This window comes from Arachis hypogaea, chromosome 15 (assembly GCF_003086295.3).
Source record: "Arachis hypogaea cultivar Tifrunner chromosome 15, arahy.Tifrunner.gnm2.J5K5, whole genome shotgun sequence".
NCBI lineage: Eukaryota > Viridiplantae > Streptophyta > Magnoliopsida > Fabales > Fabaceae > Arachis > Arachis hypogaea.
Genome location: NC_092050.1, coordinates 152,781,584 through 152,808,725, shown reverse-complemented (window position 1 = coordinate 152,808,725; position 27,142 = coordinate 152,781,584). Strand labels below are relative to the sequence as shown.

At 31.7% G+C, this 27,142-nt stretch overlaps 1 protein-coding gene and 1 pseudogene across 1 annotated transcript; both read left to right on the top strand.

Annotated features, from left to right (window-relative positions):
- The first annotated feature begins 17,013 nt into the window (after positions 1 to 17,013).
- LOC112749283 (alkane hydroxylase MAH1-like) lies at positions 17,014 to 18,519 on the top strand. Its single transcript, XM_025797545.1, has one exon. The coding sequence runs from the start codon at positions 17,014 to 17,016 to the stop codon at positions 18,517 to 18,519; it is 1,506 nt and encodes a 501-aa protein (XP_025653330.1).
- A 6,539-nt stretch (positions 18,520 to 25,058) lies between these two features.
- Positions 25,059 to 26,717, top strand: LOC112749282 (alkane hydroxylase MAH1-like; annotated as a pseudogene).
- Positions 26,718 to 27,142: the final 425 nt, after the last annotated feature.

Sequence of the window (27,142 nt, the reverse complement as noted above, 5' to 3'; positions counted from 1 at the left end):
AGAGTTGACTGAGTGTTTGGAAGGCAAGAAATTTATCTTTAGCTGCACGAGTAACATGAACACAATCTGCCTTAGCTACCATTCCATCATACATTATGCAAACTATGAAGCTTCCTTTGAGCATCTGTGACAAAATTTACAAAATCTATCGGAATTTTATTTAGGATGGTGATTCTAATGGGAAAAATCCTCGCCTAATCATTTGGGCAGAATATGCCGACCCAAGTAGCAAGGGGGTCTAAGTCTGAGATCGGCCAAAATCCTGAATAATGCAAACATGATGAAACTAGCATAGAGGCTAATTCATGACAAGGAGACCTTGTGGGTACGGGTTTTGAGAAATAAATATGGTAGTGGTGATACTATTGTGCCGAAGGTAACCAAACCCCAATCTTATTCTAATGTGTGAAAGAGAATCTGTCAAGTTTGGAGGCGGTTTAAAGGGAACCTTATTTAGAGATTAGGTGCTGGTAATATAACTCGGTTCTGGGTTGACCACTGTCTGCTTGGTGTTCATCGGCTTGCTGATTTTGTTCAGAATGGTGTAACAAAGGATAGGCTAGAAGATAGAGTTGGTGACTATGTTAGAGGCTTAGATTGGGATCTTGATCCCATTTTGGAGTTACTGGGTGAGGACTGGGCTCCCATTTTTTTTTGCGATGAAACCTCTTGAGGCGAGTTTTGAGGATGACCAAGTGGCTTTGTTGCACTAATCAAATGGCTCCTTTTCCATTAAGTTGGCATACTCCATTTTCCTAAAAATGCTTGAGAACTCGACTACAAATTTATTTTTGAAGGTCTGGAAGCTTAATGCCCCCCAAAGAATCCGAGCTTTTTGTTGGCTGGTTGAAAATGATGCCTTACTCACCAATGCTCTATGATTTAGAAGGGAGATGGCTCAAGATTATGTTTGTAGTATCTGTGGAATCTCTTCTGAATTTGTGCTCCATGTCCTCCGTGATTGTAGAATTACGTGCATGACGTGGAAGAGTATAGACAGTTCATTGGGTCTTGATAATTTCTTCAATAAACCTCTTCAAACTTGGCTTTTAGAGAATCTGTCATCCCAATCCACCTACTAAGGTATTCTTTGGCCCCTTCTCTTCTCTTACATCATGAACACTCTTTGGTTTTGGCTGCTCTTCGGTTAGCTCGAGATTATGCTGCTGCACAGTCTAAGTTTACTAGAATAAGGAGAAATGTTGGTTCTTTTATGAAAAAACAGGTCAATTGATCTCCCCCTAAACCCTCCCCTTTCATTAAATTAAATACAGATGGATTAGTGTTAAAGGACGGAAAGAATATATATGGTGGCATTTTATGGGATCATGAGGGATAATTCTTGGCTTGTTTCAATGCTAATTTACGTGTTTGTACTATTATTGTGGCTGAATTGTGGGGCATATTTCTTGGTATGGAATTGGCCATTAATTTGGGTATTGCTAATCTCTCTATTGAGGTTGATTCAAGAGCTACAATTTCGGTGTGTCTACATGATACTATCAACCTCCATGTAGCTCGCACCCTCATTGTGGCTATTAAGGACAGGTTCAACAAGTTTTTGAGCTGAGAGCTTCATCATGAATTTAGCAAAGCAAATGGTTGTGCTGATTATTTAGCGTTTAAAGGACATTTTTTTAGAACTTGGCTGTCATCTCTTTTACAGTTTGTAAAAATAATAAAGTTAATTTTGCAGTTAGAAAGCTAATACTATTTTTACTATAAACAAATGGATGGAGAGAAGCTCCTAATTAATAGCAATCATTAATTGTTTGGTATGGAAGAGAAAAACAAGGTCGTTGCTATGTTACGAGTGGTTTACATACAAGAAGTTTATCTATAAATTAAGTTCTTTTCTTTGTATTTTTCATCAAGCCATCCAGAGAGAAAAACATAGGTTTCTTTGAGTAGTTTTCTCCTATATATCTAGAGAGAAGTGTATTCTCCTTTTGTCAAGAGAGAGTGTTATTGTAATCTTCTTATGTTAGAGAGAAGTTGTAATTCTCAAAGAAAGTTATTTTATACACATTTCTAATTTTTCATCTCTATATTTTGCTGCGTCATTTGTCTGGTGCCCAAAAGTGATATCAGAGTCAAAGGTTGCTGATTATTTTTTTTCGCTACGAGTTACTGCCTAAAAAAAGGCAGCAAAGTATGATATTCTAAAATTCAATGGGAGTAATTTTTTCTTATGGAAATTGAAAATACAAGCACTTATGAGGAAAGACAACTGTGTGGCAGCAATTGAAGGTAGACCCACTGGGATTATAGATGAAAAATAGAAGGAGATGGATGACAATGCCATTGCAAACTTACACTTGGCACTTAGTGATTCAGTCTTGTCAAGTGTAGCAAAGAAAAGGACAGCAAAAGAAATTTGGGATACTCTCACTAAATTATATGAAGTCAAATCACTTCACAATAAGATATTCTTAAAGAGAAAACTTTATACTCTTCGAATGAGTGAATCTACATCGACAACAAATCATATCAACAATCTCAATACGCTATTTTTCCAACTCTCATCGTTGGATTACAACATAGCAGAAAATAAACGTGCAGTACTTCTACTTCAAAGTCTACCAGATTCATATAATCAGCTCATCATTAGCTTAACTAATAATGTTTTGATAGACTATCTTTCTTTTGATGATATGGCAGCTGTGATTCTTGAAGAAGAATCCATGTGCAAGAATAAGGAAGATAGATTAGAGAGCTCTAAGCAAGCAAAGTTGTTGTTGATGACGAGAGGAAGATTAATGGAGCGTGGTTCCAGTGGGAGCCAAAGTAAACCAAAGTCACAAGGAAAGAAGCAATTCAAATGCTATAATGGCAAGAGAGGGCACTTCAAGAAAGATTGTCAGAATAAGAAGAGTATAGAGAAGGTTTTAAAAGGATCAAGTTCTCAAGGAAGTGTTGTGAGTACCTCTGATGATGGACAAATCCTGTATGGTGAAGCAACAATTGGTTCTAAAAGCAGTAAACAGCTCACCGATGTCTGGATTGTTGATTCAGGAGCAACCTGGCACATGACTCCTCATTGTTATTGGTTTTGTACATATGAACCTGTCTTGGAAGGATCTGTGTTTATGGGAAACAATCATCCCTTAGAAATTATTGGAATAGGTACTGTCAAAATAAAAATATTTGATGATTCTATCCATTCATTTCAACGGGTAAGACATGTGAAGGGCCTGAAGAAGAATTTGTTGTCAATTGGATAATTGGATGAACTTGGTTGCAAGACCCATATTGAAGGTGGGATCTTAAAAGTTGTTAAAGGTTCTCTTATGGTAATATAAGTAGAAAAAATTGCCACAAATCTATACATGCTTATGGGAGATACTTTGCAAGAGGCAGATGCATCAATTACTTCAGCAAGCTAAGAAGAAATGACGATGATATGGCATCACAAACTGGGCCACATGTTAGAACGAGGCTTGAAGATTCTTGTGGAGCGTAATCTCATTTCTGAGCTCAAATCAGTAAACTTACCATTTTGTAAGCACTGTGTTACAAGCAAGCAACATAGATTGATGTTTGGTAGATCAATTACTCGAAGCAAGTACATATTGGAGCTAATTCATTCTGATGTGAATCACCAGAGATGTCCCTAGGAGGAGCAAAATATTTTAGATTATTTGTTGATAATTACTCTCGGAGGTTATGGGTGTACCCGATCAAGAAGAAGTCTGATGTGTTTGCGATGTTTAAAGAGTTCAAAGCAAAGTTGGAACTTGAATCTAGAAAGAAGATCAAGTGTTTAAGGACAGGAGGAGAATATATCGGTGGTGACTTTCTAACATTTTGCAAGCAAGCAGGTATTCAACGATAATTCACAGATGCATATACGCCTTAGCAAAATGGTGTAGCAGAGCAAATAAATAGGACTCTGCTAGAAAGATCGCGAGCTATATTGCAAACAGCAGATTTAGCTAAGTCTTTTTGGACAGAAGCTGTTAAAATTGCCTATTATGTGATAAATTGGTCGCCATCGGTCACTATCAACTGCAATTGAGTTAAAGACACCAATGGAGATGTGGCAAGGTAAGTCACCTAATTATTCTTCTTTACATATATTCAGTTGTCATGTGTATGTGATGTACAATTCCTAGGAAAGAACAAAGCTGGACCCAAAGTCTAGGAAATGTATATTCTTGGGTTATGCTGATAGAGTTAAGGGGTATCGCCTGTGGGATCCCACTGCCCGCAAGGTAGTTGTCAGTAGAGATGTAATATTTGTAGAAGATGAATTTCAAAAAGAACAAGAAAATGACGGCACTATTGAAGAAATAATCACTGTTCAAATAGATAAAAAATGCAGAGAAGGTGATCTTTCTAAAGTAGAACCATAGCACAAAGAACAAGAAGTAGAGGCCAATGACATAGAAGTAACATCGATCCACTCGACAAAGAAGAACACCATCATGACACTCAAATTATGTTTTGACAAACCATGATGCATATTGTCTTCTAACAGAAGACGGAGAGCCAACAACTTTTATGGAGGCTATGCACAATCTAGATGCCTCTATGTGGATGACAACAATGCAAGAAGAAATCGAGGCATTACATAGAAACCAAACTTGGAAACTTGTTGAACTTCCAGCAGGTCGGAAAGCCATTGGTAACAAATGGGTTTACAAGATCAAATTAGATAGTAAGGATTAGGTAGAACAATATTCTGCAAGATTGGTTGTCAAGGGTTGTGCTCAGAAAGAAGGTGTTGACTTCAATGAAATATTTTCTCGGGTTGTGAGACTAACTACTATCAAAGTAGTTTTGGCTATGTGTGTTGTATTTGATTTACATCTAGAGCAATTAGATGTAAAAACTACTATTCTTCATGGAGAACTTGAAGAAGAGATATATATGCTCCAACCAGAAGATTTTGAAGAACAAGAAAAAAAACTTGATTTGCAGGTTAACTAAATCTCTATACGGTCTAAAGCAAGCACCAAGGTGTTGGTACAAGAGATTTGATTCTTTCATTATTAGCCTTGGATACAACAGACTTAGTTCATATCATTGTACCTATTACAAGAGGTCTGGTGATAATGATTTCATCATTTTGCTGTTGTATGTGGATGACATAGGTAGTAGGTCCTACACCACAAAAAAAAGTAATATTTGTAACGAAAAAGTTATTACAAAAAATCAAAATTTTGAAACAAAAGGATTTTGTAACAAAAAAAACGTCGTTGCAGTATGTCCCGTTACAAAAAGTTTTTGTAACAAAAAATGAAACTGTTACAATTCAAAGTAATATTTTGTAACAAATTTTTCTGATACAAAAAACCAGAAATGTTACAAAAATGATAACAATTTTGACCTTTAAAATGTTTTTCGTAACAATTTAAATTTTGTGTCGTAATATTTTGTTACAAAATACTACTTACTTTTGTAACATTTTTTATTCTTAGTTACAAAAATAAAAAGTTCATTTTAAAATATTTAATTAAATAATTGATATATCAATTAATTTTTTAAACACGTTAACTTAACATTTATATAATATATAATCATATAGATAATTAAAATATCTTACATATCATTAAGATTCTTTTACAATAAAATAAGTTCTAGAAATTCAACTAAACACAACTTTTTCCTAACATAAAATTGTATCATATCAGATTTATAATTCTCGACTCTTCTAGCATATTTCAGTCAAGTTGGCATCAATTTTGTACCCCTGCAAATATGAACAATAAAAACCAAAATTAAAAAATAACACATAACACTATCTTCATTAGAGTAAAAATTAAGTTAGAACTTACAAGTTAAAATTAACTAATTCTTTAAGAGTCTATTCTTAAAGTTTAACATTAGCCAATCAAGAATGTAAATTATCAAGAATTAACAATTCAATATATAAACTCGGCCTAATTAATCATAATTCAATTCATTAAATTTACATAAATATCAATCACTACAAAACACACTTCCACCAAAATTCTCATAACAAATATACTTGACTTTTTTTTTATGCTTTTACACTCATAAAGTTTCATAATGAGATTTATGTCAAAACACAAAATAAGAACATTACAACAATTATCCTAATGAAAATTCAAACCTGAAAAGAGAAAATTCCAAAGCAGCAAATTATGCAAATTATGCATAAACTTAAAATAGCAACAATTAATCCTTCGAAACAATCCAATATGGTTGACTTTTCTCATCATTGTAGATTGTACAGCATGAGCAACAAGTATCAATGAGTCTTATTATATTTTTAATTACAGAGAGGTGCTAAACTCTCATTTATCAAAATAAAACTCTAAACAAATAGCATCTAAGCAATTAATTGGAGTTCTGAATTCTAATGAGATTCTAATATACATTTGAATGAAATATTTGGGACAGTTGGCTAGGGAGTTTGATATGAAAGATTTGGGACCAGCAAATAAGATTTTAGGGATGCAAATCTACCGAGACAAAAGGAATAGGAAGATTTGACTATCGCAAAAGAATTATTTGAAGAAGATCTTGCAATGCTTAAATATGCAAGAATGTAAGCCAATTTCAACCCCAATTCCTATGAATTTTAAATTATCCTCAAGTATATGCTCTATTAGCGAAGCAGAGAGAATTGAAATGTCTCGAGTACCGTATGCATCAGCGATGAAAGCCTTATACATGCCATGATCTGTACAAGGCCAGATATTGCTCAACCAGTTGCGGTGGTAAGTCGATTTATGGTAGATCCGGGTAAAGAGAATTGGAATGTTGTTAAGAGGATCCTAACATACATCAAAGGGACCTCGAATGTTGCATTATGTTTTGAAGGATCAGAATTTATTGTCAATGGATATGTCGATTCAGACTTTGCATGTGATGATCTTAATAAAAAAAATTACTACAGGATACGTGTTCATTCTTCCAGGAGGAGCTGTGAGCTGGCTATCTAAATTATAGATTGTTATAACTTTATCTACTACAGAAACTAAATATATGGAAGCTACATAAATATGTAAGAAGCTATTTGGACTACAGAAGATTTTTGTGTATTTTGACAGTCAGAGTGCCTTGCACATTGTAAGGAATCTTGCCTTTCATTCAAGAACAAAACACATTGGAGTATAACATCACTTTATTCGGGAAGTAGTAGAAGAAAGGAGTATTGATATGCAGAAGATTCACACTAAAGATAACCTAGCAGATGCGATGACAAAACCAATCAACACTGAAAAGTTTGAATGGTGTATATCCTCATATGGCCTATCAAATACATGAGCAACATGAATTTTGAAGATTTACCGAAATTAGCTTTAAGTGAAAAATTATAAAAATAATAGAGTTAATTTTGTAATTAGAAAGTTAATACTATTTTTATGATAAACAAATGGATGGAGAGAAGCTCCTAATTAATAGCAATCATTAATTGTTTGGTATGGAAGAGAGAAACAAGGTCATTGCTATGTTATGAGTTGTTTACATACAAGAAGTTTATCTATAAATTAAGTTCTTTTCTTTTTGTTTTTCATCAAGTCATTCAGAGAGAAAAACATAGGTTTCTTTGAGTAATTTTCTCCTATATATGTAGAGAAAAGTATGTTCTCCTTTTATCAAGAGAGAGTGTTATTATAATCTCTTTATGATAGAGAGAATTTGTAATTCTCAAAGAAAGTTATTTTATGCAAGTTTCTAATTTTTTATCTCTATATTTTGCTGCATCATTTATCTGGTGCCTAACACAGTTTACCTTCGTATATTTCGTCTTATTTTCTTTCTAATGCTATGAGCATCTCTTTTTTTAGAATAAATTATACGTTGTGTCTTTGAGCTTTTGTCCCATTGATTATAAAAAAAATGTTCAGAGTATTTTTCCAATTAATGATTCCAACTCTTTATTCTGATCCTAAAATTCTTATTTATAGAGAATTATAATAATTAAAAATTACAATTATATCTAACTACATCTAATAAGAATCAATTATGTTCCTGTAAATATACTTGTACCATTATAATTTCAATAGAGTACATATCTAAATACGTAATCACTTCTAAACAGATTCTAATTTATAATTGAAATTTTGAGTACATAACTACTTCCAAAGTCGTTCTAATATGTTATGTACTTATAACTTGATCAAAGTTAATTTATCAAATAGTTTAATAATAACTCATCGAAAATATTATTTTTGATATATCAAATAGGTTTCATCCTTTTTATTTAATCAACATATATCCTTTAAAAAAATTTGTTAAGTTGTCATTACGAGATTCGATGGCAACAAACTAACGACATCACTCATCAATTTCAATTAGCTTGACATTAGAAGAAGATGAATTTGCTGTAGGCCACTACACACCGACATTCTTAATTATCGTCAATTTATGATTATTACGACGTTTGGACAACGACGTCACTCATCAATTTGTGATTATTACGACGTTTGGACAATGACATCACTCATTAATTTTAATTAGCTTGGCATCACCGACATCCATGATGAATCCACCGACAATAGATCGACCACCACAAACCAGTGTTAAATTCTTGATTAGTGTCAATTTGTCATTATTGGGTTCGATGGCAATACATTTTAACTACTAATTTTAGATAGCTTGGTATTATCAAGATGGATTTAGATTCTCTAAATTTTGAATTTCATTTTAGAGGGTAAAATATGATCTATCACCATTTATTTCATAAATGGGACCAAGAGAAAATATGAGAGAGAAAATATTTAATGGTGAGAGGTCTCACTTTATTCTCTAAAGTAAAAATCTAAAATTTAGAAGATCCAAATTCCACCGAAATTAAGACCACTACAGTATCAAATTTTTAGTGTGCAATATAAAACTGTTTTTAAATAACTAATTTTATTTAAAATAAATTAATGTCAATGTAGTTTATGTTCGGATATTTTTTTGTCAAATATAATAATTATAAGATTTTGAATATTATTTAAATAATATTAGCCAAATTATATTAAAATGCGTAATTATTAAATAGGATATCCTCAGTTGGTCTCTTACGTTTGGGCGTAATCCTGTTTTAGTCCTTAAAGTTTAAAGTGTCATATTTGAATTCAAAAAAGTTTCATTTAACTTTAATGTAGTCTCACCGTGAGGTCAAAGTTAAATAATTAATGAAATGTCCTACATGACAGCAGTACAAGAACAAAGTCGATAATCTAGAGAATAAGTACAAGCTCCAGAGACACAAAATTAACCGTAGATGCATCAATACATTTATTTATTATTTTTCTTATAATTTAAATGAAATATTTTCTATAGAACTAAAGAGAATAATAAATAAATGTATTGATGTATCCACAGTTGATTTTGTGTCTCTGGATCTTGTACTTATTCTCCAGATTATCGACCTTGTTCTTGTATTGCTGTTATGTAGGACGTTTCTTTAATTATTTAATTTTGACATCACATTGGGATTACATTGAAGCTAATTGAACCTTTTTTGGATTATCCAAATGAGAAATACAAGTCTTTACAAATGCACCTTCTTCTTCTTCTTTTTCTTTTCTTTCGTTTCTTGCCTTCTCTTTCTCCTTCTTCAACCATTACTGCACGTTTTCACTGCACATTCTTCTTCTTCTTGCTGCACGTTCTTCTTCCTCTTCCTCTTCTTCTTCTTCTTCTTCTTCTTTTCTTTCATTTCTTGCCTTCTCTTTCTCCTTCTTCAACCGTTACTGCACGTTTTCACTGCACCATCTTTTTCTTCTTGCTGCACGTTCTTCTTCCTCTTCCTCTTCTTCTTCTTCTTCTTCTTTTCTTTCGTTTCTTACCTTCTCTTTCTCCTTCTTTATTTACGTGCTTTTCTCTCTGTTTTCTTTCTTCATTATTCTCGATTTCCATTATTTTTTGACATCAAGCTCTGAAATTGTTTTTGAAGAAGAAGAAGAAGTAGTAGAAGATGAGGAGGAGAAAGAGAAAGAGTTCTGAATTATGCATAAGGTGTACTTCAACGAATTTTGGGTGTAGTTTTTGTAATCCTTTGGGTGTATTTCTGTAATCCTTTGGGTGTATTTCTATAATCTTTTGGATGAATTCATGTAACCATTTGGGTGTATTTCTGTAATTCTTTGGGTGTATTTCTGTAATCGTTTGAGTGTATTTCTGTAATCGTTTGGGTGTATTTCTGAAGTTTTATTATCTTCAAATTTGGCAAGAAACTCGTTTTCATGGAGGAAGAAGAAGAAGAGTCGTTTATAATGCATGGTGAGTAGCGCGCTTTGGAAACAGGAAGTGGTTGAATAACGTGCGTTTATTTACTCTTGAATGTGGGAGTGTAATGCGTGTTTTTTGTTGGACTTGTACCAACTTGTAAGACTTGTAAGCCAAAAAGACTTGTATGTGTAGCAGGCCTCTGTTCAAATAGAATATTTTAAATCTTAAGGACCAAAACAGGATTACGCCTAAATATAGGGGACCAATTTAGTACTTTACTCTAATTTATATCATATTATTTATATTACTTTATTTTGTCATTTATTTTTTCCAATAAAATGAAATATATTTAAAAATAAAATATTATTTTAATTTAAAAAAGAAAAATATATATACATAATTTTGACGTCTACCTCCCGTCCCTATCACACTGCCGTCGCCCATTACGTCACGCCCACGTCCTCGCGTCGCACTCCTTCATCGCACTACAGTGGGAGCATCTTCTCTCTCGTCGTCGTCTTCCATTGTGCCGCGTCCTTCCTCACGTCGCCGTCCTCTCTATCACATCGCGCCCTCCGCCACCGTCCTCCTCCTCCTTTTTCTTCCGGTTTTTTATTTTTATAAATTGAATAAATGTAATAATTACCAAAATAAATAATTTTAAAAATATTTACCGAAATAAATACTCCCCTCTTATCTCGTTTACACGTTAAACGAGATAATTTTGCATGTATCTCGTTTACAGTGTAAACGAGATATATGTATTTTTTAAAAAAAATAAAAATAATAAAAAAATATTAATAATATCAATAATTTAAATTTTTGGCATGCAATTAGTACGTAAAAAAGTTAGTAAAAGAGATTAAAATGAATATATTTAATCAATTTCAGTCCATTTTAAAGGATATAGATTAACATGTTTACTTAAAAACTATTAAAGTGCCCATTATTAATACGATTATCTCTTCTCTAACTTCTCACTATTTAAAAATTTAAAATATAATTTAAATATACGTAATTTATTTAATGATTCAATTAATACATATCACTACTTTATTGGTATATAATATAAAATTTTTTTTTACTTAAATTATATTTTAAATTTTTATGTATTTCTATGTAACAAATAAGTGAAATAAGTAAAAGCACACATAAATATGCGGTTAAATAGTCACCAAAAAAATATGCGGTTAAATTGTCTATTATTAATATTAGAGGTAGTACGTGGAGGTAGTTAGTAAATAGAAAAATTTGATGGTGGTGTGTGGAGGTGGTCGACGTTTGGGGGCTTGAAGGTGTGGAAAATGAGGGGAGAGTTTGTTCAAACAAATTAAAGCAACACGAAGCAGAGGATAATGCAGTTACAGAGTTTATTCAAAACAGTTTAATAAGGAGATTCTTTGTTTTTTTTTTTCAAATTGTTTAAAAGTAAAGATAAAAAAAGTAAAATTTATTTTTTTATTTTATATCTAAAATTTAAGTACCATAAAAAAAATTTATTAATTACATATGTGTATTTTTCCTTATTTCAATAGTAAGAAAAATAAACGTGTTAATATATTTATTTTAAATAGACAGTCCATCTTTTTTATTATTAACTATTTATTTTTTTTATTATTTAAAATTGTTTATCTTTTTTATTATTTTTAAAATTATATTTAATTATTTATAAATACATATATTTCGTTTACCGTGTAAACGAGATATACGAAAATTAAAAAACTATCGTTTACAGTGTAAACGAGATACCTGCAAAATTATCTCGTTTACATTGTAAACGAAATAAGAGAGAAATATTTATTTCGATAAATATTTTTTAAATTATTTATTTCAGTAATTATGATAATTAATTTATTTATTAAAATAAAAAATTCTTTTTCTTCTTCTGATTTTTTGATGTAATTTTTGTACTTTTTTCATATAAAGTGGACATTTTTTTTGATATAATTTAGATATTTTTTAATATATTATGGATATTTTTTTTCCCTTAATAAAAAAATATATTAGGATTTAGGATGCGGATGTTTCTTTTTTGTTTTTTTAATAGAAAAAGAAACATCCACAATTTCTGAAAATAAATTTAACGTGATTTAAATTTTTTTTATATAATTTTGATATTTTTCTATAATTTAGATTTTTTCAGTACACTACGAATACTTTTTTTACGGATTTATTTTAATACCCCTTATTGATTATATGTAACGAAGTTGTAAAAAAAACTACTTTTAAATGATCAAACATTAAACAAAATAAATACGAAGGTTGTGTTTGACAAACTCGTTTGAGAGGATAAAAATATGTTGAAGTTCTTTGAACGCTGCTTTCTTATTTTTGGTAATCTTTTTCTTCTAAACGCATAAGTGATTTTGCAGCTTAAAAGCGTGTTTACTGGAAACAAAAAATTATTGCTTCTAAGTTCACTTCAACGTGAGTTCACCTTTGATGATTTATTATTGGTTTTTTCCAAAAGAATTTTCATATTCGTTTCAAGTCATTTCAAATATTTTAAAAAAATTTTCAATTTTTAGTACTTTTTTTTTATATTTTGATTCTTTTATTAAATTTGTTATTGTAATTCTATTATAATATGAATTATTGATCTTATTAAAAATGATAAAGTAAATAAAAAACTAATCATACATAACAATAGAATCATAAGTAATAGATTTTACGGTTCAAAATAATACTAAATAAAAGAATACTAAAAGTACTAAAAAAATTATAGAATATTTTTTTGTTTGACATTGTAAAATTTATTATTATAATTTTTGTTCATTGTTTATTATTCTAATTTGTTATAATATGTATTATTGTTCCTATTGAAAATGATAAATTCAATAAAAAATTAATCATAAATAATAATAAAAACATAATTAGTAAAAAGTTAGAATCCAAAACAATAAACAAAATAAGATTATTGAGAATACTCATAAAAAGTACAAAAATATATTATTTTATATGTTATTTTTAATTTAATAAATAAATATTAATTTTTATTAAAAAAATTATAACAAACTAAAATAGAATTTTATAAAAAATATTATATAAAAAATATACTAAAAGAAGTATAAAAAAGAATTAAATATATTAAAAAATAATATTATAATTTAATATTATATTTTTTTAGTAATTAACTAATTATTTATCTAAAAATGACTTTAATTAATATTATCCAAATAATTTTATTTTATCAAAATTAATTTTAGTATAGAATTATTAAACATAAATCATGTTTACACAAATTTACTTTTATCCAAAATCAATTTTATAAAATTACTTTTATTCAAACTCCAGTTTGACCAACTCTAATCCAAATACACACTAAAACGGTTAAACTCAGATATATCTAAGTCTAAGATTGTGGACATGTTGAGGAAAGTATAGCTAGGAGGACAGGTTCTCATCGATGGAACAAAGACTGCTCCTGGATAAGGTGTCAGGAAAATTTCCTATTTTATTTTGTCGGTTATATATATTAGGTATAGCCGTATAAATAAATATAAGATTTAATTATTCTGTTAATTTTTATAATTTTATTAAATTTTTATTTTTTTTATTGAATTTTTTTATTATATTAATTTTTGTAATTAAATTTCTGTCATAATAAAAATATTATGAATTAATAGAATATTTTATTAAATAAAATAAATATATTTAATATTTGACTGAATATTTTATATAATTTAATAGAATATTTTATTAATTTCAATATTTTTATTATAGTAGAAACTTAGTTATAAAATTTGATATGATGTAAGGATTTAATTTAAAAAAAGTATATGGGCTTAATTAAAAATTTAATAAAATTATAGGAGTGGACAAAATAATTAAACCTAAATAAAATTATCTAAGTTATTTTATATTTTGACTTATATAAAATAATTTTATTATGAGTATAAATAATAAAATGAATAAATAAAATTACTTATCAATTTATTCGGTTTGGAAAAGTATGGGGAGCCAATAAAATATCTGTATAATACGTACAATGAAGGTTTAGGGAGTATTAGAGATATAATAATTAATGTTATCTTTTTCTATCAACTTAAGCTTTTGGAATGAGTGGTTGTATTTTTTTTTTTTTTGGTGACTGAAATAAATTAAACAAAGAAAAAGAAAACAAACAAAACAAGGAACTGCCTAAATAGAGGGACAGTCCCGTTTAAGACTACTCTTAAACTCCTCCCAAGGTGAAAGAAGCTCCACATGCGAAAGTTGTAACTTCATCGCCATCTTTGCCATAGTATCTGCCACCGTGTTTGCATCTCTCATAATCAAACGAAAGTCAACCCGCCAATTCCAATGCATGATATCTCTTATTTTGAGCACTAGTGGATCAATAAACCCAAAACCATCTTGAGTAACAAGATTAAATGCTTCCACACAATCCGTCTCACAAATAACATCTCGTTGACCCACATCCCAAACTAAGAGATATCCTCTCCAAATAGCAAACAATTCTCCTTGAAGAATACTATTACTCTCAATCATTCCCAAACACCCCCTTTGCCAGCTCCCATTACAATCTCTAATAACACAAGCAAAACCAACACTATCACCCGAACTAAAATAACTAGCATCACAATTAATCTTAAAAGTACCAATGGATGGGGGATTCCAAAAACCATTTAGAGTAGAGGGAAGGGACATACGTTGTAATTCAAAGATATTCCTAAGCTCATTTTCTGAAGTTAATGCCAGACAAATCACTTTTTTCGGAGGCCAAGTTTCATCGGGATTAAAGATGTCATTATTCCTTGCTCGCCATATCCACCAAAGTCCCGAAAAGAACTTGAACGGATGCTCTCTGCTATGATACAAGAACCAGTTCTTCAAATCCAAAGGATGACAAGAAATATCCAACCTATGCCAGACAAGCTGAGCTTTGGGACAATCTCGAATACAATGTAAAACCGATTCCTGGTTAGAAAGACATCTTGGACACTTATCCGATGACGACATCCCTCTTCTAAAGCGAAAACTTGCAGTAGGAAGAGCCTCCTTAAGACACAACCAAGCCAAAAATTTATGCTTTTCCGGAACAAGCTGGCGCCAAAGCCAAAGCCAATTCTCCCGCTCCTCCCAACCAAACAGCTGCTTACACAACCACAAGTAACCATTGCGAGAGTTATAGACTTTGGCAGCAGACCCACTCCAATACCAACCCACTTCCGGACCTGCTTGTTCATCTGGATTGTAAGAAAGAATATTATCTTTCAGATTTTGAGATAAAGGAGAATAAAGAGTATCCAAATGCCACCTACCAACCGACCAAATATCCTGTATCCGGAGATTCGAATCAGAAATGTGAACATAATCGATCTCATTAGATAACCGTCCTTCTTTCCTCCAGCTAGAAAACCAAAAATTCTGGTTCAAATCTCCAATACACCAAGCAAACCCATCCTTCAACACTTCCCAAGCCTTGCAAAGACACCTCCAAATAGGAGAGTCCTTGTTCTTAGGATAACTAAAACAGTCATATAGAGATGATCGGTATTTGGCATCTAACAATTGGACCCATAGCTTGTTTGGCTGCTGGAAGAAAGTCCAAACTAGCTTCCCAAGAAGAGCAATATTTACACAATAAGGATCTCTAATCCCTAAACCTCCATATTTTTTTGGAGTAACCAGTACCTTCCAACTAACAAGATTCAATCCTCTTCCATCAACTTGTCCTTTCCAAAGAAAATTCCTCATCATAGACTCCAATTTACTAATGATTTCTTTGGGAAAAATAGAGACCTGCATCTGGTACGTGGGAATAGCAGCGACAACAGAATTAACCAAGCAAAGCCTACCAGCCCGATTGAGTAAACTTCCTTTCCAGCTTGCTAGCCTACTCCGAATCTTATCCAGGACACCATTGAAAGCTGAACGAGTCACCCTAGAATGGCTAAGGGTAACTCCAAGATACTTGCCCAAGTCCTGGACAAATCTGATAGAGGATACCCCAGTGAAAACCTCTTTCCTTGTTGCAGAGACATTCTTGGAGCAAAGCGCTTTAGACTTCTCGAATGAGTGGTTGTATGACATGGTATTAGAATTTTAGATTCAAAAAGTTAAGAGTTCAATCCAATCAACTTAAGCTTTTGGGATAAGTGATTTCATATTTGTTAACTCATAATCCATTGTACACTTAGACCATTAGATTTTGATGAGAATAAAATTAATATTATTTTATTTTATTTGAATTTTAGGAAATTAATAGTAAAATATAAACAAAAATACAAATTTTAATTACAAATCTACCAAAATCACGTTCATCCTAACCAATTAGAAAATTGCTATTGAGCAAATTTTGATTGAAAAAAGTAAAAAAAAAAAATACGCATTAAAATTAAAAATAATAAATTAAGATAGTAATTAAGAATTAAATTTATGTCAGAAAAAAAAAAATCAATCATGCTCATGAATAAAAATATATTTTTGTTTTCTGATATTTTTTAATAATTTAACATAATTAATCATAAAATTAAGGAATTTATTAATAGTTTTAACAGTAGACACTTTAGCAGTATTTGTTTAGAGATACTAGAACGAAAATTAAGAGATTGAAAGTCGGTATCGACTTAAAGATAGGTACTAAAATTTTAGTTTCTATCTCCAAAATTTCAGTATTTTAGTACTTCTAAAAAGTAGAAATACAAAGAACTAAAATTTTTAAAAATAAAAACTAAAATTTTAATAACATTTTATACCTAAAATATTCCCATTTTAATTAATTAATTTCAACTTTACCCTTTATACAAATTAAATTACAACTTCATTCTTATATATAACCGTAGTTATGGCAACAGTTCATCGACACAGCAAATATATGTACCAATATAAAAAAGTTGCATAATCCTATCCGATCCCCAAACTTTTCAAATGGCCATATTGTTTCTCATTATACCAATCCTCCTATTATTCTCATATCTTGTTCATCGCAGAAGAAGTTGTGAAACCCCTCTCTTGATAGATTGGCCAATCCTTGGCATGTTGCCACAAGTCCTTAGCAACTTGTGGCATATCCATGATTTTGTAACAAATGTTTTGAGACAAAAAGGTGGCACCGGTGAATTCATGGGGCCATGGTTCACCAAAATGAACTATATGGTCACTAGTGACCCCATGAATGTTCATCACATAATGAGCAAAAGCTTTGACAACTATGTCAAGGGCCCAGAGTTTCGCGAGATCTTCCAAGCTTTTGGAGACGGTATTGTGACTGCAGATTCAGAGACATGGAGATACATTAGGACCATGCAACATTCCTTGTTCCGGCAACCGAGTTTTGAGACGATGGTGGAGAAAACCTTTCAAAAGAAGGTTCAGGATAGCTTGCTTCCGATACTTGATCATGCATGGTTACATGGAAATGTTTTGGATCTTCAAGATGTGTTTAGTCGATTAATGTTCGACGAGACATGCATCATGGTTTTAGGATATGATCCTAAGAGTCTCTCAATTGAATTTCCATTGGTGGAAATTGAGAAGGCTTTCGTTGAAGTTGGGGAGTCCATATTCTATAGGCACGTAGTGCCAAGAAGTGTTTGGAAGTTTCAAGAGTGGCTTCAAATTGGTGAGGAGAAGAAGATGACAAAAGCATGCAAAGTTTTTGACCGATTTCTATATTCATGCATTGCAACTAAGCGCCAAGAGTTAAATGAACGCAACAAAAGTAGTGGTGATGACTTGCTTAGTGCTATCATGATGATGGGTGAAGAAAAGGGCAAAATGGTCCATGATGATAAGTTTCTAAGAGATGCCGTATTCAATCTTTTTGTAGCCGGGAGAGATCCCATAACTTCGGCTCTTACATGGTTTTTTTGGCTCGTTGCAACACATCCATTAGTGGAGGCCAAGATTCTTGAAGAAATCGAAAAAGTTTTTGGCGCAAATGATGGGGAGAAACGCAAAGTTTTAGGGAAGGAAGATGTAAGGAAGCTAGTTTATCTGCATTGTGCTATATGTGAAAGTTTGAGACTATATCCACCTGTTCCTATTGAACGTAAGCAATCATTGAAATGTGACACACTTCCTAGTGGTCATCGTGTTAATCCAAATACAATTATTTTGTTTTTTACTTATGCAATGGGAAGGTTTGAAGATATTTGGGGAAAAGATTGTTTGGAGTTCAAGCCAGAGAGATGGATTTCAGAGAAAGGAGGAACAATACGTGTTCCATCTTATAAGTTTTTTAGTTTTAATGCAGGTCCAAGGACATGCATGGGAAAAGACTTGTCTTTTATTCAAATGAAAATGGTGGCATCTGCTATTTTGCGCAATTATCATATACAAGTGGTGGAAAATCATCCTACTACCCCAGCTCATTCCACTGTCCTTTTTATGAAGCATGGCTTAAAGGTTATGATGACAAAAAGACAATTTTAATTTGATCAACGAATTTCTATACCAAATGTGATAAGATAGCACGCATTGTGTTTATGTAATTTAGGGAAATTAAATGAGTAATATAATGTACACTGTGATGGAATTGGAGTGTGAAAAAAAAAAAGAAAAAAAAAACAAAGGTAATAATAAAGCTATCTATTTTGTTTCAATAATTATATAATTTATCATAATAAAGTGTGTGAATTTTAACTAATTAGAGATTGAATTTCTTGTTATACCATATTATAATTTTGTTAAATAATTAGAGAAACAAGAAGCAATGAAATTCAATTGGGGGTTGAAATTAATGCAGAAGACTAATTAGAGTGTGTTAAAAATATAATTATTTAAATTCGTTTAAATTTTTAGAAAGAGTGATTTTATGATATATAAAACTCAACTTGCTCTTTTTATCCCTGCCATTTTCTCTTCCAAACCTTGGCACTCTCTCTCTCCCCACCATGCTCTAATCTGCTCCGACAACCAAGTCGGGTTCAACATGGCTCAAGTACCCCTCTAGCAAAGGCATCCCCACCGTCGGTGGCGTCGACCTTGATTCTTTCCTTCGTTGCAACCTGTCACCACTCCCCTGATTCCCTCCAAGCCTTGCCGAATGTACCATCCCCGCCCTTGGAGGCCCATGTCGAGCCATCAAGCATGACCACCATCCTTATTAAGCTATTCAACATGGGTGCCACCATCACCCGTGACGCGGAAGCAAGTAAAGTTAGTAGGTTAATTATATTAATTAAATATAATAAGGGAATACAAGTTTCATATTATTTAGAATAATGAATTTTGTGTTATGTATTAGTCTTATATGGTTCAAGTTATGAAGATTCTTCCTTCTCTCACTAGTATAAATAACTCATGTACCTTTTATTTATGAAATAGAATTGAAGTTTATTTGAATATGAAGTAAGTTGTGTACTTATTTTTCTCTAAGCTCTTTGAGAGTAAGAGGTGCATCCTTGACTTGGCCAACCAAGATGAATTTATGACTATTTTTTATCATAGTAGAATTATTAACCCCGTCAAGATTGGTGACCCAAGCGACGTCCCGGCAACCCAAACCTACCCTCCAAAAAATATCTCACTAACAAACCCACCTGAAAATTCTTTCTTGCCAATTTTTTTTCATAATGAGCCAATGAATTGAGTTTGCCTAAACTCAAACTTAGTTCAATTAAAATATGAATTCAAATTCAAACTCAAACATATCTCACAAGCTCATAATTCAGTTTAATTGTTTTAAACCAATTACTTAGGTCTGATTGCCTGAAATTGTTTTAAATGTTTTGTTATTTGGGGTAAAGATGGTTATCCTATTTGTTCGTGTATTGTTTTTTTATTTTTTTATTTTATGGAGAATGCTAGGTAAATAATGACTATCTTGAACAATATGAACAACTATCAATCAAATAAAAATACAGTACACCATAATTTAATGCTACTAATTAAATTTAAGATTAATTTACTTTTTTAACCCTATTAATTCACATTGTTCATACATTGTTAAAAAATATTGTTGGTTACCTATACTTTTCCTTATTTTATTTTCACGTGTCCAAGTTGGATGGAAACAATTTGTTAGATAGATAAAGAGTTATGAATAACGGGCTACATTTGTAGGTTCAATAATATATTTATTTATTTTTATTTTTACCTATTTTAAATCCTAGTTAAACCACAACCATTTCACCGTCACCGTCTCTATGACGACGCTCATCGCTGCCTTCCATGTGACGCTGCTCACTGTGGCTGGCACGAAACTTTTCAATGTCGCATTCGTCTGCTGTCACCTCAACGAAGCCATCTTCTCCTTTTCTTTTCCGCCGCTACTCCAACTTATCTTTGTCCAGTGTCCTCCCAATGTTGTGTCTCTGCCCAGTATGGTTGCTGCTGCAGTCTCGAACCAGTGTCGATCGTTCTCTCTACTGCGCGTCTTCAACGACCAAGCCCGACCAGATCCATCATTGCGCCACCACCCTCTCCACCATGAGTCTCCTATGTTTTTATCGCGTTCGTACTTATTTCTTTTTTCAAACCATATACTGGAGGGAGAAGAAATTGGAGGTTTTCTTTGAGTGGTGTTTAATAATGAACATCCACATCTTAGGCTGCGTTTGTTTTCAGAGACAGGACAGAACATGACATTGAGACAGAGACAATAGGACGGAGACACTAAAAATTATTGTTTGTGTATTGTGTTTGGATACCATGTACAAGACACTAATGTAATGTCCAGTATTATGTTTGGATACACGTGGACAAGACTAAAATATTATATGAAATGACTAAAATAATCATATGATTTCAAATTTTCTACATCAAGTACAAACTAATTTAATAAAGAATGAGAGTACGTAGGAGTACAGACGAAATTTGAAAAAATGTTTGAAGAGACCAAAAATTTTAATAAAAAAATATATAATAGTATTTATATTAAAATAAAAATTATAAATATATTTATTTTATTTTAAATTTATTATTAATATGTAGGAATACATATGGTTAAGATTAATAAAAAAATAGATCTGAGTTTGATTAATAAAAAATTTTATTTAAGTTAATAAGCCAGATTAATTTTAAATAAAAAATCAGATTTAAAAAGGAATCCATTTTTACATGAAAAAAAAAGTTTAAGACTAATTATAGAAAAAATAAGAAGAGATAATAGTGGAATAATAAAAAATATCTATGGACAAAAAGGAAAACAAAATTTATAAAAAGTTCGTGTCCACTCTTCCAAATCCTGTGTCCATCATTGTCCTTCGTAGAAGAGTGGACACAAAAATATAAAAAACTGTCTCGGAGACGATGTGTTCCGTGTCCATGTCTCTGCTTCCAAACACGTTTTAAACATGTACTGTCCATATCTTTGTGTCCTGTCTCCGAAAATAAACGCTACCTTAGTGAAAAGAATCATCTGCATACATAGTAAAATAAACATCTTGTGGAACATGTGTATGTAGAATTAAGCAAATCAAGTAAAAATCAACGGTATACTCAAATAAACATCCACTTTAGAATGAAAAAACCATCCGCATATATAATAAAATGAACATCTGACTTAATTGATAAAAAATAAGTAACGAGACAGCAGTTACGCACTACAAAAAATTTTGATTAAAATGGCACTAATATTATGGCAGTTTTACATAACTGCCACAATTCTTGCTAATGTTGGTGGTTTTATCATCTGCCAGAATGATCATGTTTTTATTGGCGGTTTTCATTGGTTGTGGCAGGTTAAAACGCCATTATCATTAAAAAAAGGAAACACATTTAAAGCTGAGGTGGTGTATTGTATATGAAAGTAATCACTAATCAGTATTGTTGCATGCGAGAGAGCGAGCTAGAGGGATCTGAATGTGACGAACCCTAATTTTAAGATCTCGCTTGTTGTCGGCGTTCATCTCTTGCCGTCGTATACAATGCGGTTGTTGCTGCCTTCGAAAGAGCGCTCTTCTTTGATTAGGTTTTCTGACTTCGATTTGAGGGTTCGTTGCGTCGCCACTTATCTCCTTGTCACCACAAGCAACACCATCATTGCTGTCCTCGGTGGAGCTTCTGTTATCTGGTTTTGTGCATCTTAGTTTATCCTGAATTTTCTTAATTCTAATTTGGTTAACCTTGTACAGAGCCTTTATTTTCTTTTTCCCCTTCAATGGTGGTCCTGCTTGGTTGAATCTGAGTTTTGTGAAGCTTTCGTCTCAATAGCTCTCTAAGTATAATTCTCTTGGTTAATTAATTTTCTTTTTCCTTCTAGGTATAATCTGAGATCGCACATGAGAGGGAAAGGAGAATGAGAGTGAATTGATTTGAAACACTAAAGCTTGTCGCTGCCATGGTCACCACCATTCATCTCATTTCTGCCGCGAAATCAACCTTCTGGGTTCGAGTGAAGGCGCCTCCACTATCCATTAATGTGTCTCCTCCGCCAGCAGCGACGGTACGTTCTCACTTCTGCATTCTCTTCTTCTTCGATCCACTCAACATTACTTGTAGTGTGTTTCTGTTCATTTTCAATTTCTATTTTTATTCTCTTTCTCTTCTTGTTCATTCTCAATTGCTTGTTTTCTAACTGTATTTCGGTTCAGTATTGTTATGCTTGCCATGTGGTTGATGAATTTTCTGAGAAGAGTGGAACTTATTTTCTGTTATAGATGATGATTCTTTGGTACTTATTATTATAATTACTGCATGTTCATTATTGTGCATTTTTGAAATTCAAAACTAGCTTAGCTCCCAATGTGAATCCAGCAAGGACATGCCTTCTTTGTTTTCTTTTTTCATCAATGTCATGACTTGAATGCTTACATTTTATGCTGGGAAAATCAAACTACATTTACTGCATTTTAGTTTGCAGTTGACTTGTTTATATGCTAAGTTGTCTAAAGAAAGATATACTCTACCTAGTAAATTGAATACCTAATTATTTAAAGAATCTTCTTGTTGTTTATTTTGTTAATTATCTTGTAAAAAGGATTGAATGAAAAGTACTTGTTTAAATCCCATGTATTGGATGAGGGTGGCCAAGGAGTACTTCATCTTACGGCTGCTCTTGGTTATGATTGGGCCTCACAATCCACAATAATTTCTAGTGTAAATGTGAACTTCCGCGATGTAAATGGATGGGCTGCTCTTCGTTGGGCTGCATTCTGTGGCAGGTGAGAACTTTAGCGCTTTTAGAATGAAATGCATTTGATCAAAGTAGTATTTGAAGCTGTTTATATCTGTCTACCATATTATAAGTTTATAACTCACATCATGTCCACTATTTGCGCAGCAGGATCAACGACAACTGCAAGAATAAGAAGAGGTGTGGTTAAATCTGGTTTACGTCTTATTCTAAACTTGTAATTATGGTTTTAGATTGCTATTGATGTGATTATGATTATGATTGAGTTATAGTTATTGCAATCGAAATAAGAATTCTAGGTTTTTGGCAAGCATTTAGACCTAATTGTGACTAGAATAAAAAATAGGAAATTGTTCCTCTTTACTCTTGAGATCAACATTCCAAACAAACTCATTTTTCATCTTATCCAAACTAGCACTGGATTTTGAATCGTAGTGGAGTAGTAGTAGCAAGTGTACTTTTCTACAGTTCACATCCGCTATGGCCGAGCATTGAAGCTTTGATTTTGGTGAAGAGGAAAGCTCTGAATTTTTTTGCTATATTATGAATATTTTTTTCGTAAACCTTAGAGTGTGGCCTAAAAAAGAGTTAGCTGCAGAATCCTTATTGATTACCAAACGAAGTTGCAAAAAGAATTACTTTTGAATGATAAACATTAAACAAAACATACACTTAAACAGTTAATTAAACTCATATATATCTAAATCCAAGATTCCAAATCCAAGATTGTGGACACGTTGAGGAAGTATAGCTACGAGGACAGGTTCTCATCGATGGAACAAAGACTGCTCCTGGATAAGGTGTTAGGAAATTTTTCTATTTTATTTTATCGGTTGTATATATATTACGTGTAGCGATATAAATAAATACAAAATTTAATTATTCTGTCAATTTTTATAATTTTATTAAATTTTTAATTAAATTATATTTTTTTTATCGAATTTTTATATCATATCAATTTTTGTAATTAAGTTTCTACTATAATAAAAATATTAGAATTAATGAAATATTCTATTAAACAAAATAAATATACCTAACACTTAACTTAATATTTTGTATAGTTTAATAAAATATTTTGTTAATTCTAATACTTTTTATTACGGTAGTAACTTAATAAAAAAAAATATAAAGACCTAATTAAAAATTTAGTTAAACTATAAAGATGGACAAATAATTATACCTAAATATAATCATCTAAGTTGTTTTATAATTTGACTAATATAAAATAAATTTATTATGAGTATAAATAATAAAATGAATAAATAAAATTACTTATCAATTTAGGTTTTTTGATGAGAATAAAATTAATATTATTTTATTTTATTTGAATTTTAGAAAATCAATAGTAAAATATAAATAAAAATACAAGTTTTAATTACAAATCTACCAAAATCACCTTAATCCTTACCAATTAGAAAATTGCTATTGTGCAAATTTTTATTGAAAAAGGTCAAAAAAAAGAAAACCACACATACATTAAAATTAGAAATAACAAATTAAGATAATAATCAAGAATTAAATTTAAGTCAACAATTAAAAAAATTAATCATGCTCATATATAAAAGTATATTTTTGTTTTCAGATATTTTTTTAATAATTTAACATAAATAATTATAAAGAATTCAATAAAAAAAAGTTAGAGAATCAATATTTTTATTAAGATTTGAACAGCACTTAACTAATAAAAAAAATGAATAATCATATAGCATTAGATATAATTTTACACTATTAAAAATATTAATAATCACTAATTAATAACTATAAATTACAAAAGTTACTACCTTATTAATAATTCTAACAGTAGGCACTTTAGGCGTTATCCTTCCATCTGTATATATAACCGTAGCTGGCAAGAGTTCATCGACACAGCAAATATACGTACCAATATAAAAAAGTTGCATAATCCTATCCGATCCCCAAACTTTTCAAATGGCCACATTGTTCCTCATTCTACCAATAATTCTCCTATTCCTACATGTTCTTCATCGCAGAAGATATTGTAGAACCCCTCTGTTGATAGATTGGCCAATCCTTGGCATGTTACGACAAATCCTTAGCGACTTGTGGCATATCCATGATTTTGCAACAAATGTTTTGAGACAAAAAGGAGGCACCGGTGAATTCATGGGGCCATGGTTCACCAAAGTGAACTATATGGTGACTAGTGACCCCATGAATGTTCATCACATAATGAGCAAAAGCTTTGACAACTATGTCAAGGGCCCAGAGTTTCGCGAGATCTTCCAAGCTTTTGGAGACGGTATTGTGACTGCAGATTCAGAGTCATTGAGATACCTTAGGACCATGCATCATTTCTTGCTCCGGCAACAGAGTTTTGAGACGACGGTGGAGAAAACCTTTCAAGAGAAGGTTCAGAATAGCTTGCTTCCGATACTTGATCATGCATGGTTACACGGAAATGTTTTGGATCTTCAAGACGTGTTTAGTCGATTAATGTTCGACGAGACATGCATCATGGTTTTAGGATATGATCCTAAGAGTCTCTCAATTGAGTTTCCGTTGGTGGAAGTTGAGAAGGCTTTTGACGAAATTGAGGAGTCCATATTCTATAGACACATAGTGCCAAGAAGTGTTTGGAAGTTTCAAGAGTGGCTTCAAATTGGTGAGGAGAAGAAGATGACAAAAGCATGCAAAGTTTTTGACCGATTTCTATATTCATGCATTGCAACTAAGCGCCAAGAGTTAAATGAATGCAACAAAAGTAGTGGTGATGACTTGCTTAGTGCTATCATGATGATGGGTGAAGAAAAGGGCAAAATGGTCCATGATGATAAGTTTCTAAGAGATGCCGTATTCAATCTTTTTGTAGCCGGGAGAGATCCCATAACTTCGGCTCTTACATGGTTTTTTTGGCTCGTTGCAACACATCCATTAGTGGAGGCCAAGATTCTTGAAGAAATCGAAAAAGTTTTGGCGCAAATGACGGGGAGAAACGCAAAGTTTTAGGGAAGGAAGATGTAAGGAAGCTAGTTTATCTGCATGGTGCTATATGTGAAAGTTTGAGACTATATCCAGCTGTTCCTATTGAACGTAAGCAATCATTGAAATGTGACACACTTCCTAGTGGTCATCGTGTTAATCCAAATACAATTATTTTGTTTTTTACTTATGCAATGGGAAGGTTTGAAGTTATTTGGGGAAAAGATTGTTTGGAGTTCAAGCCAGAGAGATGGATTTCAGAGAAAGGAGGAACAATACGTGTTCCATCTTATAAGTTTTTTAGTTTTAATGCAGGTCCAAGGACATGCATGGGAAAAGACTTGTCTTTTATTCAAATGAAAATGGTGGCATCTGCTATTTTGCGCAATTATCATATACAAGTGGTGGAAAATCATCCTACTACCCCAGCTCATTCCACTGTCCTTTTTATGAAGCATGGCTTAAAGGTTATGATGACAAAAAGACAATTCTAATTTGATCAACGAATTTCTATATCAAATGTGATAAGATAGCACGCATTCTGTTTATGTAATTTAGGGAAATTAAATGAGTAATATAGTGTTCGAGGAGTGTTAGGAGTAGCAATTTTTGTGTTTTGTAACCATCAATAGTGTTTTCAATGGTGTGAGATTACATCAAATAATAGAAAATTACTCACTTTTCTTTTAATGGTTAAGTGCTGACCACAAAACATAAAAGTTGCTGGCCTAAACTTTTCTTATAATGTTCACTGTGATGGAATTGGAGTGTGAAAAAAAAAAGGAAAAAAAAAAACAAAGGTAATAATAAGGCTATCTACTTTGTTTCAATTATATAATTTATCATAATAAAGTGTGTGATTTTTTAACTAATTAGGGATTGAATTTTTTGTTAATATCATATTATAATTTTGTTAAATAATTAGAGAAACAAGAAGCAATGAAATTCTGAAATGAGTGCAGAATACATAATTAGATTGTATTAAAAATATAATTATTTATGTTATTTTTTTATCAACTTAAATTTTAAAAAAAAAAT